General features: G+C 41.1%; 1 protein-coding gene across 1 annotated transcript in view; it reads right to left on the bottom strand.

The window, feature by feature from the left end:
- The window catches only part of MCOLN2 (mucolipin TRP cation channel 2), a 278,993-nt gene that overhangs the window by 88,680 nt on the left and 173,590 nt on the right, over window positions 1-16,723 (bottom strand). Inside the window, exons 8-9 of the mRNA XM_069232279.1 lie at window positions 8,138-8,250; window positions 5,970-6,119 (exon numbers count right to left, since the gene is read on the bottom strand). Of these exons, the coding sequence (XP_069088380.1) occupies window positions 5,970-6,119; window positions 8,138-8,250 (263 nt within the window). The remainder of the gene's footprint in view (window positions 1-5,969; window positions 6,120-8,137; window positions 8,251-16,723) is intronic.

Below are 16,723 nucleotides of genomic sequence, written 5' to 3'. Positions count from 1 at the left end.
CATCCTCCTATTTCTGGGGAGGGGATCGCTGGACTGAAAAACGTATACGTTTAATCAACATTTTATTGATAATTCTACAATGGAAGCCAGCCCATATCAGCTACTTGGTGAAATCTGATTTTTTTGTTGTTCGTCCAGGCATCTTAAGAAACAGCAAGCAGGTCCCTGACAGAGCTCTCGCTCGTGCACCGATACGTCGCCCTTGGTTCTGAAAGTTCCTTTTGCTTGTGCCCCTGATTCTCCCCTCACTTTTACTGCTCTTGCCTCGGTTTCTTCCCTCTTTCTAACTACTTGTTCTCGATATTCTCTTTGTTCTCTGCTTTTGCCTCTATTTTGCCTGGCTTTTCTGCTTTGTCTTTATTTTGACTTGCTTCTCTGCTTTTTCCTCTGTTACCACTGCCTGCCACCCGTTTGTGCCCTCTCCCGCTTAGCCCTGCCTAATGCTCCCAGTGCCCCTCCCTGCTCCCAGTGCCCCTTCCTACTCCCAGGACACTCCCTACTCCCAGGACCTACTACTTAATTTAGGTGGCAGCACTATTGCGCAGCGGATGTGCCGAAGGAAAGCCCGTCAATGCCTGGAACACCCAGTGTCAAGACCCCCAGGTCCCCAGCCCAACAGCAGATACGACTTCTGGACCACATGCAACTTCTCCTGCACCAGTGAGACTACCGTCACATCACAAAGCACCACTCCGCTCTCGCCACACCACATCAGAATCAACAACCAAACTCCACGGTCTAATCCTTAACACGTGCTCTATGTGCAAGCACTCCACTAAACTATGGGACCTAATCACCATCCTCAAACCGGACATCATGTTTCTCACAAAGACCAAGCTCAGACCAGCATCCGCCTCAGACATTGTCACAGCAATCCCGATGGATACAAAGTTACTCGCCAATATCGCAACAACAATCCGGGAGAAGGAATAGCTATCACCCCCCAAAGACACCATATAGTGCACCACCACCCCCACCCCCATGGAACTTCTCAACTTCAAGTTCAATGACGTCAAGACAACGATCAGAGGCACCGTAGCATATCGAGCACCAGGCCTGTGTGCCAGCTTCTGCAAAATCATCGCAGACTTCATTACGCCCCTCGCCTCACACTCCAAGGATCACATCTTCCTCGACAACCTAAATTTCCATAACAACACCACCAATGACAACAACATTGCAAACCTCCTCCACAGTATGGGTAGCCTTGGACTGACCCAAATCATCCACTACCCTACGCAAACGGCAGGACACGAGCTGGACCTCATCCCACCTCCAGCAACTGCGTCCGTTACAGCCAAGTCACAGAACTCACATGGAACGATCATTCCATTGTCCACTTCAGCATCTCCAGCCCCCGCTCCGCCACCCCAAAGAAGAACAGCACCTCCCACTGCAGTTGGAACAAAATCTCAGACACCACCTGGATTGACGCCCTCAACACCTGTAGCCCTGCTTCTGCAAACAACCTCAAACAGGGAATTATGAGATTTAATGCCTTAATCACCAACTGCACTGACAGCATTGTCCCCATTAAGAGCAACAACTGGAAAAAATGCTCCAAACGGGTTAGTTGGTACTGCCAAGAACTCAGAACAGCAAAGCGAGACAGCAAGAAGCTGGAGAGGAAGTGGCACACCAGCAAGGACACCTTCAACATGGCAGCCTTCAAGACCTCATTCAACCTCTACCACCTGCATGCTGAGAGCCACAAAGAAAACCGCATTAGCTGCACACATCAAAACCATCGCCAACAACAACAAGGAACTTTTCAACATCATGAAGGAGTTTTCCTACCCTGCTGCCAGCGAAAAAAACACTGCACTCTCACAAGAGCTGTTCGACATCATCAACGACAATTGACAAGATCACAACTATATACAGAAACTTCCAAACCCAACCTACACCTACAGACCGCCTTGACAGATTCACTACCACCGCAAACAATGTGAATCACAGACTCATCCCCCTGGAACCTCCTTCTCCACCCAGACACCACCACCAGCATCATCACCATCATGAAATACTCAGGAGATCCCACAGACCCATGCCCTCATCACATCTTCAATCTCATAAACCAAAAACTCAGCCAGGAACTCAACACCTCAATCACCAACAACATTTCCTGATGCCTGGAACCATTCCAAAATCAGACCACTACTCAAAAAACCTTCCACTGACCCCAGCAAACTCAATCTACTGGCCAATCTCCGTGCACCCACTCCCAGCCAAATTACTGAAAAAGATATTCAACAAGCAATTCACGACACACCTGGAACAGAACCAGCTACTCAAAGCCTCCCAATCCGGCTTCAGCAGCAATCATAGCACCAAGACTGCCCTGATTGCAGCCACCAACGACATTTCAAACCCTCCTCGGCCGTGGAGAAACAGCTGCTCTCATCTTCCATCTCTTTTATCAACATATCCCACCACACATTGATCGACAGACTCCACCACAGCGACTTCCAAGGAGACACGCTCAGATGGATCACCTCCTTCCTCATTGGTAGAGCAGAGAATCCACCTCCCACCTTTCATTTCTCAACTCAAAGATATTGCTTCAACCATATACGACCCCACTGGCCAACATCATCGGATCGCACGGCCTCAACATAATCTACTACGCTAATGACACCCAACTCATCTTCTCACAAACGACCCCCAACACCACCAGGATCAACTTCCATAATTGCATGACAAGCGTTGCCAACTGGATCTAGAACAACTGTCTGAAGCTGAACACAGACAAGACAGAAGTACTGATCTTCGGCAACAATAGCAACCCATAGAACAACTCCTGGTGGCCAGCAAGCCTATGACCCACACCCTCCAACCACACAAGAAACCTCAGAATCATCACTTTACAACAAACTCACCAGGTCCCTATGCTATTTTACCCTGTTAGAATAAAGCTGTTTAAGGTTGTGTGTGAAAGATCCCCAATTACTTTTAGCTTACCTTTAGCAGCTTCAGGGCTGAAACAAGAATTGTGCTTCAAATTTAAAGAACTTTGTTTCCTTTTGTAAAGGGATTGTGGTGTCAAGTGCCTCTATTAAGAAATCATTAAAGTAGATGAACTTCATAGCCTGCTCTAGGGTGGCATTTGTAAGCAAACAGTTTTTTTAAAAAAAGTTTCAAAATTACAGGAGTCTTGCTTGATACTGTTTTCATGTATTTTCTATGATGGCGCTTTTCATTGGGGTTGTAGAAGCTAACAGATGAAAGCATGCACATGACAGCTGTCTTGAAAATATAAGAAAACACATTCTAAGGAGGTCGTGCCAGCGCATCTGATGACCATTAGGGATACTTTTGTTTTACTGTTCGAACATGGCTAGAAAGCAAAAAAGAGGGCGAAATGATAGCATTTTCAGCTTCTCGGTGCTCACCCAAAAGAGACATCATAGACCAATGAGCTCCAAAGCAGGACGGAGAGCGCATATAGAGATAAAGGTGGGTAGTAGGTGGCAGTACAACCACTGTGTGCCAAATCCAGATAGGCACCATTTCTTTAGGTGTTCGAATGCACAAAATGCTATGGGGTGATAAAACTGCTCAAGGTCAGCCCTCTTAGCCAATGACTAAAGCTAACTGAACCAAAGTAGGCAAATAGCTGTATGTGTGTATGTTGTAAGTGGTGGCAAGACCTCTAGCCAGGCAGACCAAGCGATCCCATTCACCAAGCAGATCATATAATTTCCCACCTTTTCTGATTGACAACATCTTTTTTACTTTCTGGCTTCAGCACATATCTATTTTCTTTACTATTCTACATCCCCCTCCTACTACCAATTGCCATCAACTACCACCAGGCTCCTTTTATGGTTCTTTGTCTTCATTTGACATTCCTCAGCAAGAGTCTTTGGTCAAAGACACAATGTCATGCCCTTCTGCTAATGTTATCACTGTACTAACCATCATATATTTTAGCTTTCAAGTATCTCCCTTCCTAAATTATACTTGTTGTTTATTTACATATAGGTTTCAAATATAAATGCAAAATGATTCATGCTGTTGGGCACTGCAGCGCAATGTTTAGGTCTGCTTGAACATATTCATGTTTTTCTGTATGGGTTAAATTGTAATTACTAATGATTCCTTTTTAATAATGAACGAGGTTTCACAAACGCTAATAACTACCCTTATCATCTAATGATTCTGAACAATCAGCTAGATTTCGAAAGGCTGCCAACTGTTTGCTCTGAAAATGTTTAACAATGTTCAGATAGAACATATAAACTAAGAGCAGAGTGGGATGAGATAGAGAGGAACTTTATTCCAGGGACTTGAGGCAGACGGTCATAGTTGAGCAGTAATCACCTTCATTTGCTGAAGGGTACAGGGACTGCACATGCAGCCTTGGTTAAGGGGGTTATCTGCCTGCCTGCAGACACACATGAGAATAACACATGCTGTTACTTAGCTAAGCGTTGGTTCTATTGTTAAGGAGAGGTTTGTGGGTGTGAACCATCTCTGAAACTGGAAGTGGGAGGCATTAGGTGATAAGTTTAGATTCAGTAGCAAAGAAGGTGGTGGGTTTGGAGGTAATAAAAAAAAAGATTTTTGATGATGTCACAATGTTACAATATTCTTTATTATCCATCCTCCGAATCAATATATCTTCATTTTGCTTGTTGTTGTATGTAATATAATGGCACAGGTTCTTGATTTTAATTTTTTTTTCTAATGCTCCTAAATGTGTGCATCCATGATGAAAGAGGGTTTGTGTTCCACTAACAATCCCACTAACAATCCATGTGAGAATTGATTGCTGCCTATAATTCATCTTATGCAACTGTTCAGTAGCTTGTGGGGTGGTTGCAGTCCATTGGGTTTTCTGTCCCAAGTTGGCACACTGAGACAATCCATTTTGCCAGTGGAACTACGTTACCCATTTCCAGGCCATGTTGTGGAAAGAAATGCAGAAAACATAGGAATACTAATGCAGCAGTTTCAATAACTGGATTGTAAACCCTTGTTCTAGTCCACACTACCTGCCCCATTTGGCACTGCTGAACTAACTACTGGCAAAAGATGTTTGAGACTATCCTACAACTTGATGAACAAATCGACATACAAACTAATAAGATTACAAAAACAAACACCTCAAGAGTCTTTGCTATTAAGTGTGCATTTCAGCAACCAAAAACCTCACTTAAGTCTGTTTCAACCTGGCTCTGATGTTTCGGTTTCATCAAAACTATTGCTTTTTGCCTGACTCCTTCTCCTACTATTCCATAGAACCTCTCTCTAAATTCAGGCACTGTACCTGAATCTTGGAAACAAGCGCTGGTAGTGCCTTTATTAAAAACCCTAAGCTGACTATTTTGATTAATTACATAATGATTTGACAATCATCAATTCTCAAATTTTATTGAGCAACATAACCTTTTGCGGTCTCTTCAATTTCCAAACTATTCTAAGTATCCCAATATTGGTCTTTCTCGTTAATTAAAATCTTTCTGAATAATGTCAGATAGGCACAATATTTTACCCTTCCAAAGCTCATTGATATTTTGCAATTTAGCAAACGCGGACCTTGAACTGGCCAGGGTGTCTAATCTAAATGAATGAATGCGCAACCAATGTATAGATCTTTTCACTCTCCATTTAACAGGACTTTTCTAGACAGCATCCACAGTTATGACTAATTATCAACTGTCAGAAACTTTTCTTTACATCATACCATACATAGCTGACCCTTGCAATGTTTCTGCCACCTGCCCCTCTGCACATACTACAAAAATGTCCTAACTTCTTGCATCTGTTACATCTTATGTCTATTGCTGAATTACTGCAATTTCCTAAATGCTATTTAGAGTCACAATTAAAGCATTCCAGATACTAACATAAATTCCACCTGCCCATTCCAACCAATGTCCTATATTTGAAAAAACATACATTGATTACAAATATCTGATCATGTGAGCCTCATTTTTTGAAAACATAAAATTATTAACTCTGACCTTGACTTTTATTTCCATTTTTAAGACTGACCCAATTATTGTCATCAGATCACTGAGAATAACCATGATGTACCAGCCATTTATGAATTCCAAGCGATCAGCCTTGCATACACGGCGGTTGTACTTCTCCAGGAAGAACTGTACGAATCTCTGCAATCAAGAGTAAATCTTGTTAGTGATAATTGTAAACAAGTAACATTCACTGATTTTGTTAATGCACCATCCCATCAAATCTTTAACAAATGTTATCAACCTTATAACTGCAATGGCGTTTTCATGAGTTGCTACTTTGAAATTCACATGATGTCTACTGGGTTATCACTTTGCTGGTCATCCTACAAGCTCCTGTGCCATTATGCTCCCTGAAACACATGTTCTGTTATGTGGTCTTACAACTGTTCATATTAACTACCTACCCACTGTATTAGTAGTCCCTGTCTTAAGAGCACTTCATTACAGTGCCTAATTTGAGCCAGTAGTTTCTAGGGCTTGTCAAGACTGGTATTTATGACAGTCTGCCACATGGTGGCACTGTCTATCTAATTTAGGGATGAGCACAACAAAAGTTGATTATTACTTCAATGTACATTAAAAATGACTACTACTTCCCACCCAAGCCATTCTTATAGCTTTGGGGGCCCATAATAGTCTGCACTGTTACACTTATAGAAGTTTGATAGTTTGTAGTTGTATTGGTACTATCATTGGCAGCGCTCACAGGGGCAATGGATAGCGCGAGCTGCAGTGGTCTCCTGACGAGGGCTGCAGCACTTACTTTTTTATTTTTACATATCATTTCCTTAGGAACCGAGGTACCTTTGTTGTCCAGTAAATGCTCAATGTAGGCGAAAGTAGGGCCCGTTCATAGTTGCCATTTGAATGGCACAATGGCAGCCATCAACAAACTGAATGCTGCTTGTTTGTCTAAGGAAGAAGCAGGAGACCAAGGCTGGTCTGGCATTGCTGGAAAGCTGTTCTTTGAGGTGGTCAAGCAAGTTAGGTCTGACAGACACAGCTTTAGGCAATCTAATTGATTTTCATCACTTTTATCATCCATTAGTTTTGTGCCACCATTATTCACAATGTAAGGCATTTGGCCTTTGAACTAAGGAATGTAACCTTAAAAACTCAGGTAATAGCTCGACGTCTGAAGAATTTTGATCTTTATGAAACAGCACTTTACAACTTCCACTCAAACCCCAACCTCCCATTTGTTGGTTAAATAAATGAAAAAGGTTTCCAAACTGCAAAATCATGTGAAAAACACATTTGACTCAAGACTAATTAGTCTTTTGAGTTGCTATCACATTGAGACACTCTGCTGGTGGTTGTTGATATCTGGCGGCCAACCGATGGTGTGGAGACTTGCCTTCTAATGCTGCCGACTCTCTCATCAGCTTTCAATACTGCAGATTATGGAACTCTCTCCCCCATCAGTAAATTCTGGAGGAGTTTGGGTGGGGGTTTTCGTAATTTCTGATAGGAAGATGATACAATAACTTCTAGGTCTCCTCTCCTCTCAGTTCATTGTGAAGTTGGAGGGCGTTCTAATCCATCAGCCATGTTTAATGTATATACAGTAAGGAACCCTTGAGAAATCAAGTAGCCGAGGCGGTGTGTCTATGGATCAGTAAACTAATTAAACCCAACTCGATATTATAGTATCATGACAAGCTGATCCCTGCCTTCAGAACTGTCCCAGAGGGGGGAGTGGTGGTGGGGGGGCCGGCTGCCAAAGCAGACAGATTAAGTTATGTTTTGAAGGTCACCATTTTCTTTCTTTTTTACAGCTATTCAACTCTGCATTTCAGTGGTATCTGAGGGATGACCACCACAAAATACATTTGCCAATCTGTCTACTGTATGTATGCATGTGGGTCTTTCTGTGTATTTCCTGTGTTGGCATTAGAGCTTATTTGTTTTCCTTGTGTGCCTGTAGAGGTGTCTGTCTGTGTGCACCCAATAACAAAAAAAGACGTACTGACTTGTCAGTGCTGGCTGTATCAAGTAAAAGGTCATCTTTTTCTACCATGTTCAAATATAAGTACATTTTCTTATCAGACTAGTTATTTGCTAGGGTACTGTGATTAAAAGAGTACAGTGTTACTTCAACTAGAAACAATCCAAAAAAGAGAACTGCAGAACATACGTCAAACTAATTTACTCACTTTCTGTAGTTTCACAGCAAGAATAATTGACCGTGTGCAAAGAATTAAGGATGTCAGGCATGTTATGATGACAAATCCATCAAAAATTAGATTGTTCTGAGTATTTTTTGGAACTAAAAAGAAGAAAGACACAAGTGTCAAACGTGTTATAACTTGCAGAACTTACTTAAGCAATGGCATTTACTGATGAAAACACAATTGGTTTGAAGCAAAAACAAAATGGTGGAAAATATACACAAACAGCTTATATGTCCATATCTCCACATTATCTATTTTATTCATGAGAAAATTATCTGACAAAATATACTCAATAAAAAGGGGCTGGCAATTATTCTCTTGATAAAACACAAAACGCTTGTAAGGAAACTTTAGCTTAAAATTTAGAACATGGAAGGACTAACTATATAAATATAATTTAATATATTATAAAATAACTATAAAATATTAGAAATCAATAGAAGAGTTCAAGAAACATGTGGAGAATCTGACCAGTTCTTTATTTCAGATCAAAAAACGCATTTTGCTACTGTTAATATGCGAATTATTATGTAACGCCAAACTAATTCAATCGATAATTCTTCCACTCCGATCTATTTCAGTGGACTCTTCAAGAGAAACTAAAAAATATATCACCCTCGTAGGTGCCATTGCTGGATGTGTGCCAGACTCTCATTCCTTTTAAAGACCACATACCTGGCTCGTTCAGCAAATTCAATTGCAAGCACCTGACCAATATATTCAAGTACCAGCCCAAGTGCATGCTGGTTACGGTAGTCCTGCGCATTTGTAGCTGCACCCAAAGTGGGTTGCTGGAGCCAGACAAAATCATGAAAAGAATACAATTCCTTAGTAGGCGAATTTGACGTGAATTTTCAAATTAGCTGCATATATTCCAACCTGCTGCTCGAAGTGTGACAATCCATTTTAGTCACACCGACCTGCTCAGAACACAGTGGTGCTGCTTTCCCGGCTGGACCAGCCGGTGATTTATTTTAAACAAAAGCGTCCTCTCTGTGAAAGCGCACTCCCACCAGGTTAATTTAGGAAAATCGAAATTCAGCAACTCACAGCGAATTCCTTTCAGTCTTTTCAAAATTCAGGCCTATATCGAAAAAACATCTCTGGGACACGTGTTTCGGGATTGATCCCCTCATCAGCAGAGAAACTAAAAAATATATCACCCTCGTAGGTGCAGCCATTGCTGGATGTGTGCCAGACTCTCATTCCTTTTAAAGACCACATACCTGGCTCGTTCAGCAAATTCAATTGCAAGCACCTGACCAATATATTCAAGTACCAGCCCAAGTGCATGCTGGTTACGGTAGTCCTGCGCATTTGTAGCTGCACCCAAAGTGGGTTGCTGGAGCCAGACAAAATCATGAAAAGAATACAATTCCTTAGTAGGCAAATTCGACGTGAATTTTCAAATTAGCTGCATATATTCCAACCTGCTGCTTGAAGTGTGACAATCCATTTTAGTCTTTTGATAAAAAAACAAAACGCTTGTAAGGAAACTTTAGCTTAAAATTTAGAACATGGAAGGACTAACTATATAAATATAATTTAATATATTATAAAATAACTATAAAATATTAGAAATCAATAGAAGAGTTCCAGAAACATGTGGAGAATCTGACCAGTTCTTTATTTCAGATCAAAAAACGCATTTTGCTACTGTTAATATGCGAATTATTATGTAACGCCAAACTAATTCAATCGATAATTCTTCCACTCCGATCTATTTCAGTGGACTCTTCAAATTCAATCAGCATTAGGATGTTAGTGAACGCACAAGAAAAACTGAAAAGACTAAATGCTAGCATAGAAAGATACAACCTGCTGGCATCCACAAATACTTCACTGCCTCATAATATCTCTTTCATGAACCTACCTTTACATTGTGAGGTAAATTAACACCCAGAGACTGAACTACTTGCTTGAACAATCCGTATATATATATATATATATATATATATATATATATATATATATATATATATATATATAAAAATAATGGCACTTGATTTGTCTACAAGACTGTTCCCTGCTTTACACTTTTATTCTTTTTTTTTTTTTTTTTACAGCTACCTTTGTTGGGGATCCATGGTTTTGTAATTTGCGTTTAGTAGCCTTTCAGAACTTTGATTCATTTATCTGCAAGAAATTGGCCCAGTGGTCCCATTAAACCTCACTACTAAACCTCCACCCACAAGGTTTGTGATTCCAAGATCTGATTAGTCCTGCACCCTTGTGTCACGTTTTAGTCATTTCTTTTCATGGCATCACTCCACTGCTTGTTCTGTGAGGTTTGCAGTGCAGGTTAAGTAGAGCACTTTGGGAACTTTGAATTAAGATCATAGGTCCAAACAGGTCAGTCTTTTTCCAGTGCTACCAGTTCACCCACATGTTCCAGGTTTTAGCATGCAGGACCATCAAAGCTCAAGCCTACCCACCATGAATTCTCCAAGCTTGCTTTGTTATATTGGAGGCTGTTGGCTGAAGGAGGGAGGGGAGTTAATGTCGACTAAGATCTTTCCAAATGACTCAACCACATTTTGATGGTTTCCATGCTTATTGTCCCACAATGTTTCTAAATAACAGTAACTGAACAAACTAAACCACTTCCGTGTTTTAAAAAATAGTAATTTGTCGGTTAGCTATTAAGCATCCCAATGGACTACACAGAGGTCTAGATCATGTCTTTTTTTTTGTGCAGATAACGAGATTGGTGCCCTGCAGGATAACAACCAAGCCATAGTCTATAAAATGTCGGACTGTTTTGTACATGTAAATCACTCATGTTGTCACCACCAGAGGTCACTAAAGCAGTAGTGACCTTGTCGAATGTGAGCGTGATTTAAACTGACATTACTGCACCAAATTAAGCCTTGGCTACCTAACACAAATACTGGTCTACCATCTAGGCCTTCAGCTTATTACACATCAGCATAGGTAACAGTCTACTCATAGGTTTGCCAGAGTCCTGACAACTATTTTCTACATGCACTGACATGTATAATCACTGACCAAAGAAAGTTCAAGCACATCTCCCTGACACTGAAAGAACTGTCTTAACTTTTTCTCCCATCAAGAGTCTACTTTAACAGTCTGCTGTATCATTTAGATGGCACGCCACAAGAGGATGAGGATTAATTGGCTCAGAATTCAGATTGTCAATTGGTACATGCTCAACTAAGGCACCTTGCTGGGCAGTATTAAAATGTAAAAAGGTATACAAAGAACGCCACTGCTTATGGACCAAGTCTCAAGAAGGAGCTACACTTGCAAAACTGACTTGCTACTTTGTTGCTTCAATTTAGGAAAGCTCTGAAACTCCACAACTTTACATCCTTCCAACTATGATAAAAAGTATCTCTTCCCTCTCCCTTGTATTACTCCACCCCACTGTGATACTGCTTTCCAATCTATTTTAAACTATCTTGGTTCTCAGTTCATACTGTAACTAGGCCTAGGAGAAATTTAAATTATTTTGGGAATTTGTAGCAAATGATACAAGTTGGGGTTAAAAATCGACCCCAAAAACATGGGAAAAATCAAGAACATGAGCAACTTGTTTGTTGTGCCGTGTAACTGCATCCTTGTGTCACAAATTGCCACAAGTAAGCATTTTGTGCTAATATATAGTGCAAAATAAAGGATATACATTTTGCATAATTACACAATTTGGCACACTGTTGCTGTACTTTTATGTAATTATGATAAAGCAAATTTCTATCTGTTTATTCTAAAGACCAGAGGATGATAACAAAATAGGTGTCTTTACCGTCATACACATACTTAATGCTGTAGCTCAAAAGCATAAATTAAAAGGAAATATTATTCTGAGGCTCCCAAAAGTTTCAACATGTTTTTGTGTGTAAAATAAAAAAAAACTTTGTCTCACATTCATCAGGAGGCATTTGGTTTTTCTCACATACTTCTTTTGTTGGAAAGTCAGGGAAGACAAAGCAGGTCAAATACTGTTGTGGCCAAGAACTTATTGTGATACTTCAGTAGTGCGGACATGGCAGTGTCTGCAGGGTCACTCTCAGACTTTTTGCCTTCACTGCTCCTATTTTTGCAGAATGTGTTTTTTGTTAGCCTTGGGACTCTGTGGACTTTACTGAAAACCAGTACTAAAATGTTTGTGCTCACTCCTTAAAACATGGTAAAATTGGCCTACACCTGATTGACATATTTAATTTACTTTCATGTCCCTAATAAAGGGGTATACCTTATATCCAAGTCTGGTTAATAAAATCATACTAGTGGGCCGGCAGCAGTTATTGTGTCACCCACTTAAGAAGCCCCTTAAAACAAGTCTAAAACCTACCCCTGAAAACCTGGATGTTGTTTCTAAATGCCAATTCGACTTGGCAAAATAATCCCTTTGCCAGATTTTAAGCTTCCTTTTAATTATATATAAGTCCTCCTGAACCTGAAGGAAGGCTCTAAACAGTACATAGGGCACGGTGCATTGTAATTAAAAAGCTTTAAGTTTTTCATGTCCCGTTAGTGAAAAACTCACAAATAGATTTTTCACTACTTTGAGGCCCACCTCTGCCATAGGATAACTGAGTTACCCTTTTACATTTAATATGTGATAACTCTTAATTCGGAGAAGGTAGGAAAGTCATATTTAGTATCTCAGAATTTGTAATTTAAAATCCTCTTTAATAGTCAAATCAAATTTTAATTCAGAATTTTTTTAAATGCCGGTTTTAGAAAGTTCCTGGGCCATATGACTGGGTGTAGTTGGCTTGTCTATATTTTTCCTAGAGAGCCAAGCAATAGATGGACTCGTTGTGCCTGGATGGGCCATCTCAGGCAAGATGGGTGGGGGGGCTGGACTGGGCATTACCCCCATTTTCAAGTCAACAGCGTGTACCCAGCCTTAACATAAAGAACGTCTCACCAATCCATTGTGCTTGTAGACAGGCTGGAGCTAGGACAGGGAGGCAAGAAATTCCAGGCACTTAAAATTGGAACTTCTAGAAACTTCCCCTACTTCGAAAGATGAACTAGACATAAAAATAGTAACTGACACCCACTGTTCAGTTCACTCCTGCACATGCAGGACTACCATGTGGTAAATAATTTAAAATACCTCTGAATTTGCCTTGTAAGTTAAATAAATAATAAAAAAAAAAGGAAAGAGACGGGGTCCGAGATGTAGAGAATAATCGGGATTTATTCAATAACTCGAGTTAAGGGAGAGCTCCTTCACCAAGCGGGTTAGGGAGTAGTCTGTCTTACTTCGCGCAGCATAGAGCTTTTATACATTTTTCTACTACATGCAAACAAATGGCAGAGGTTCAATCATTTTCCACTAGTTAGGTATAAAAACATTTGTATGCCTCCGGGGAGAGGAGCGGGAGATTGCTTACAAACAAAAATGTGCAAACAGCTGAAGCGTATAATAGTGTGTAGTAAATGGCAGGTATGACCTTGTTCCAATTGCAGGTTATTCCGTGGAAATTAGTTTTTCTCAAAATTGGCTTAACCGCAGGTATGTGGCCGGTCTGGTATTCGGCCTTAGGCATATTACACGATGTAGCTGCTTTCAAGCTGCATCTTTTTCTACCTATTTTCTCTGCGACGGGGTGTTTAGAACACTCACAAAATGGATGCCATAATCAATATGGTTGTCCTGATGTCAAATGAACAGTGGTTGCACGAAGGGTGAGAAACTATTTTTCCACATTCCCTCCTTGCACCAGAGTGCAACCATTGTCCTCTATCTCGATGGCCATAAGATCATCAATATGATCTTGGAGCATAATCTTAACATTTTCTTTTTTCTGGATGTGTGGTTTAGGAATGCACATGGTAGCACACAATCCACAGAGTGGCGGGCCACACTGGATGCACAGGCAGCATCCCATCAATGTAAACAATGCTATGCCAATAGCAGAAATCAATTTCCAGCCCCATGTGGAGACTAGTCCCCAAAACCATCCTGACCAGGTCCAGTTGCCAGGACCCTGGTGTAAGCTGGACGCAATTTTGTGCAATTTAGAAATAGCCTCATAGACAGAGGGGGCATTATCAGGTCTGAAAACACAGCAGCTCGACCCGATAATTTTACACGCTCCGCCCCTCTCTGCTAGTATGACATCAAGAACAAGACGATTTTGAAGCGCTACCATTCTGAGAGCGGATTGTTCCTGTGTCAAATTTCCCAGAGCGGCTATAGTCTGATTTACAACTGCTTCTACTGTTCGAGTAAGCCTACAGATAAGCTTACTATTCTGAATCGGTCCAATAAAGAAGAAGAAACCTCTATTGAAGTCTGTATACTGTTCCAGGGTAGTCTGTGTTTGGTCTATCCCCGAAGTATCTATAGATCTCTTATGCCTTTCATTAGGGAGTAGGCGATCCTTATGATACATCGGCGGGGAAAGGAAAACGGGAGGCAATAGGAAAGATATATAGCATCTTCCTCCCCATCCAAGGGGAAGACGTATATAGGCTATCTCTCCACAGACAAAATATGTATATCTAGACGCTGGAAACGTTGATTGGCCTTTATCCTCGAAACTCACAGTAATATTACATTCACTGTGTCCTACCTGGATTATACCAGTCTTCTGGACACACAGCTGTCCTTTCATTTTGGAAACAGATATGGAGGTTGGTCCGCCTTTCTTTTTAGGCTTGGTATTTACTAATTTGGAAGACCAATACTCCTGTTTGTACTCTTCACTTTCGAATATAGTCCCCTTAGCCTGTGGTATTCCATTATCATCGGGATAACAGACTTGATTAAGGACGGTATTCAGATCTCCCCATGGCCACCCATTCTTACATATCCGAGCATCTCCTTCAGGGCATGCGGAATTGGAGGTATTGTACGCGGTTATTAAGCCAAACCAAGCCTCACAGGTACCATTATATGAAAATGGAAAAGGTACCAGTGGCATCCCTCCGTCATTCTGATGAGGGGGAATCTGTCCGCATATCCAGCAATCAGTAGTATTGGCAACCTGGTGAGTATAGTGTAACATCCGTACAAAGGAGTTATTTTGCATAGCTAATCTGTGGGCCCGTTCATGAGGTGTAAGATCATAATAGGTATGTTCTTGTGTACTGTTGGGTGGGAATATAGGGAGTTGACTAGATGGAAAAATTAAATGTAAAACCCAACCTAAACACATTGCTGCTGCCAGAAACAACATTAACATCATTATACAAAAATTTCTTTCCGCACACATTTTCTTTCTGTATTTGTCTCTCAATATCTTCTGCTTCACTGTCTCCGTCGTCATTTTTGTCAGGTATACTTCTCAGAGCCCCTGCCGTTTCACCAACAAGTAGAGCTTGTTTGGACTTAATTGACCTGGGCTCGAGTAGATGACCTGAATTTAGATCTATAAGTCTGGTGGAGACTTTCTTCTGTGGGTAATGTCAATTGTTCTGCGTTCTGTTGTGTCTTAACTGGCGATGTCTGTCCGCTTTTTTCTTTGGGAAAATGTTTTTTACAGTGACTGGCATGGAGCCATCCCTTACGACCTTCGACTTTTACAGCTGTCCTGGTAACCAGTAGAACGAGCTTCGGTTCCTTCCATCGAGGCTCAAGAGGTGTTGTTCGATCAAAATTACGAATATAAACCCAATCGCCTGGTTTGATCTGGTGCTCTTTGGGCTCAGTATTATCAGGAAATGCGGCTGCAACCTGTGAACGACAAGATTGAAGTGCAGACATCAAGGAATCCAGGTAATCAGTCAGTACAGGTATTTCAAAATGTGTTATAGCTTTCGCACGTGGTATTCCCCATATGTTAGGAGGCCTACCAAAAACTCTCGTAGGGCGCGAGCCCCGTTCTGGAATGAGGAATCATACGCATGTAAAACAGAGCTACTGGTAAGGCAGTAATCCAATCAACTCCCTTTTCAGCACATATCTTTGCCATCTTGTTTTTTAAAGTCTGGTTATGTCGCTCAACCAGGCCTGCTGCCTGTGGATGACGCACACAGTGAAATTTCCACTGGTATCCCAACAGGAGCGATATCTTTTTCATTAATTCAGACGAGAATGGTTGACCATTATCAGAATATATAACTCGGGGCAGACCGAACCTAGGGAAATGCTCCTTAATCAATTGTTTAGCTGTAGTGCTGGCAGTATAGTCAGGTACAGGATAAGCTTCGGTCCATCGTGTTAATGTACATACTACTACGAGTACATACTTCTGTCCTCTGCACCTTTCCATTTGTATATAGTCCATCTGTATAACTTCAAAAGGGTGCTCAGGAGGATGAAATCCTCCTGCCCCTACTGTTGTGCCTTTTCCAATATTATACTGACAACATATCATACATGTTTGGACTCTTTGTTTGGCTGCTGCCCTAAGATGTTTATTGTCCCATATATGTTGTATTGCGTCTAGCATAGCTTTTTCCCCAAGGTGGGCTGGTCCATGTATTGTATCTATAATAATCTGCACCATGGCATCGGGAAGATACCATACTGCTTTATGTAGTGTCATCCATCCTTGATCAGTTAGTATCCCTCCTTCCTCTTTCCATTTTTCTTTTTCCTCATTTGTGGCGTGGCTCTGTATGTCTTGGATGTCCATAGTTATA

This window comes from Pleurodeles waltl, chromosome 4_2 (assembly GCF_031143425.1).
Source record: "Pleurodeles waltl isolate 20211129_DDA chromosome 4_2, aPleWal1.hap1.20221129, whole genome shotgun sequence".
NCBI classification, from domain to species: domain Eukaryota; kingdom Metazoa; phylum Chordata; class Amphibia; order Caudata; family Salamandridae; genus Pleurodeles; species Pleurodeles waltl.
This window is presented reverse-complemented; position numbering and strand designations above follow the sequence as displayed.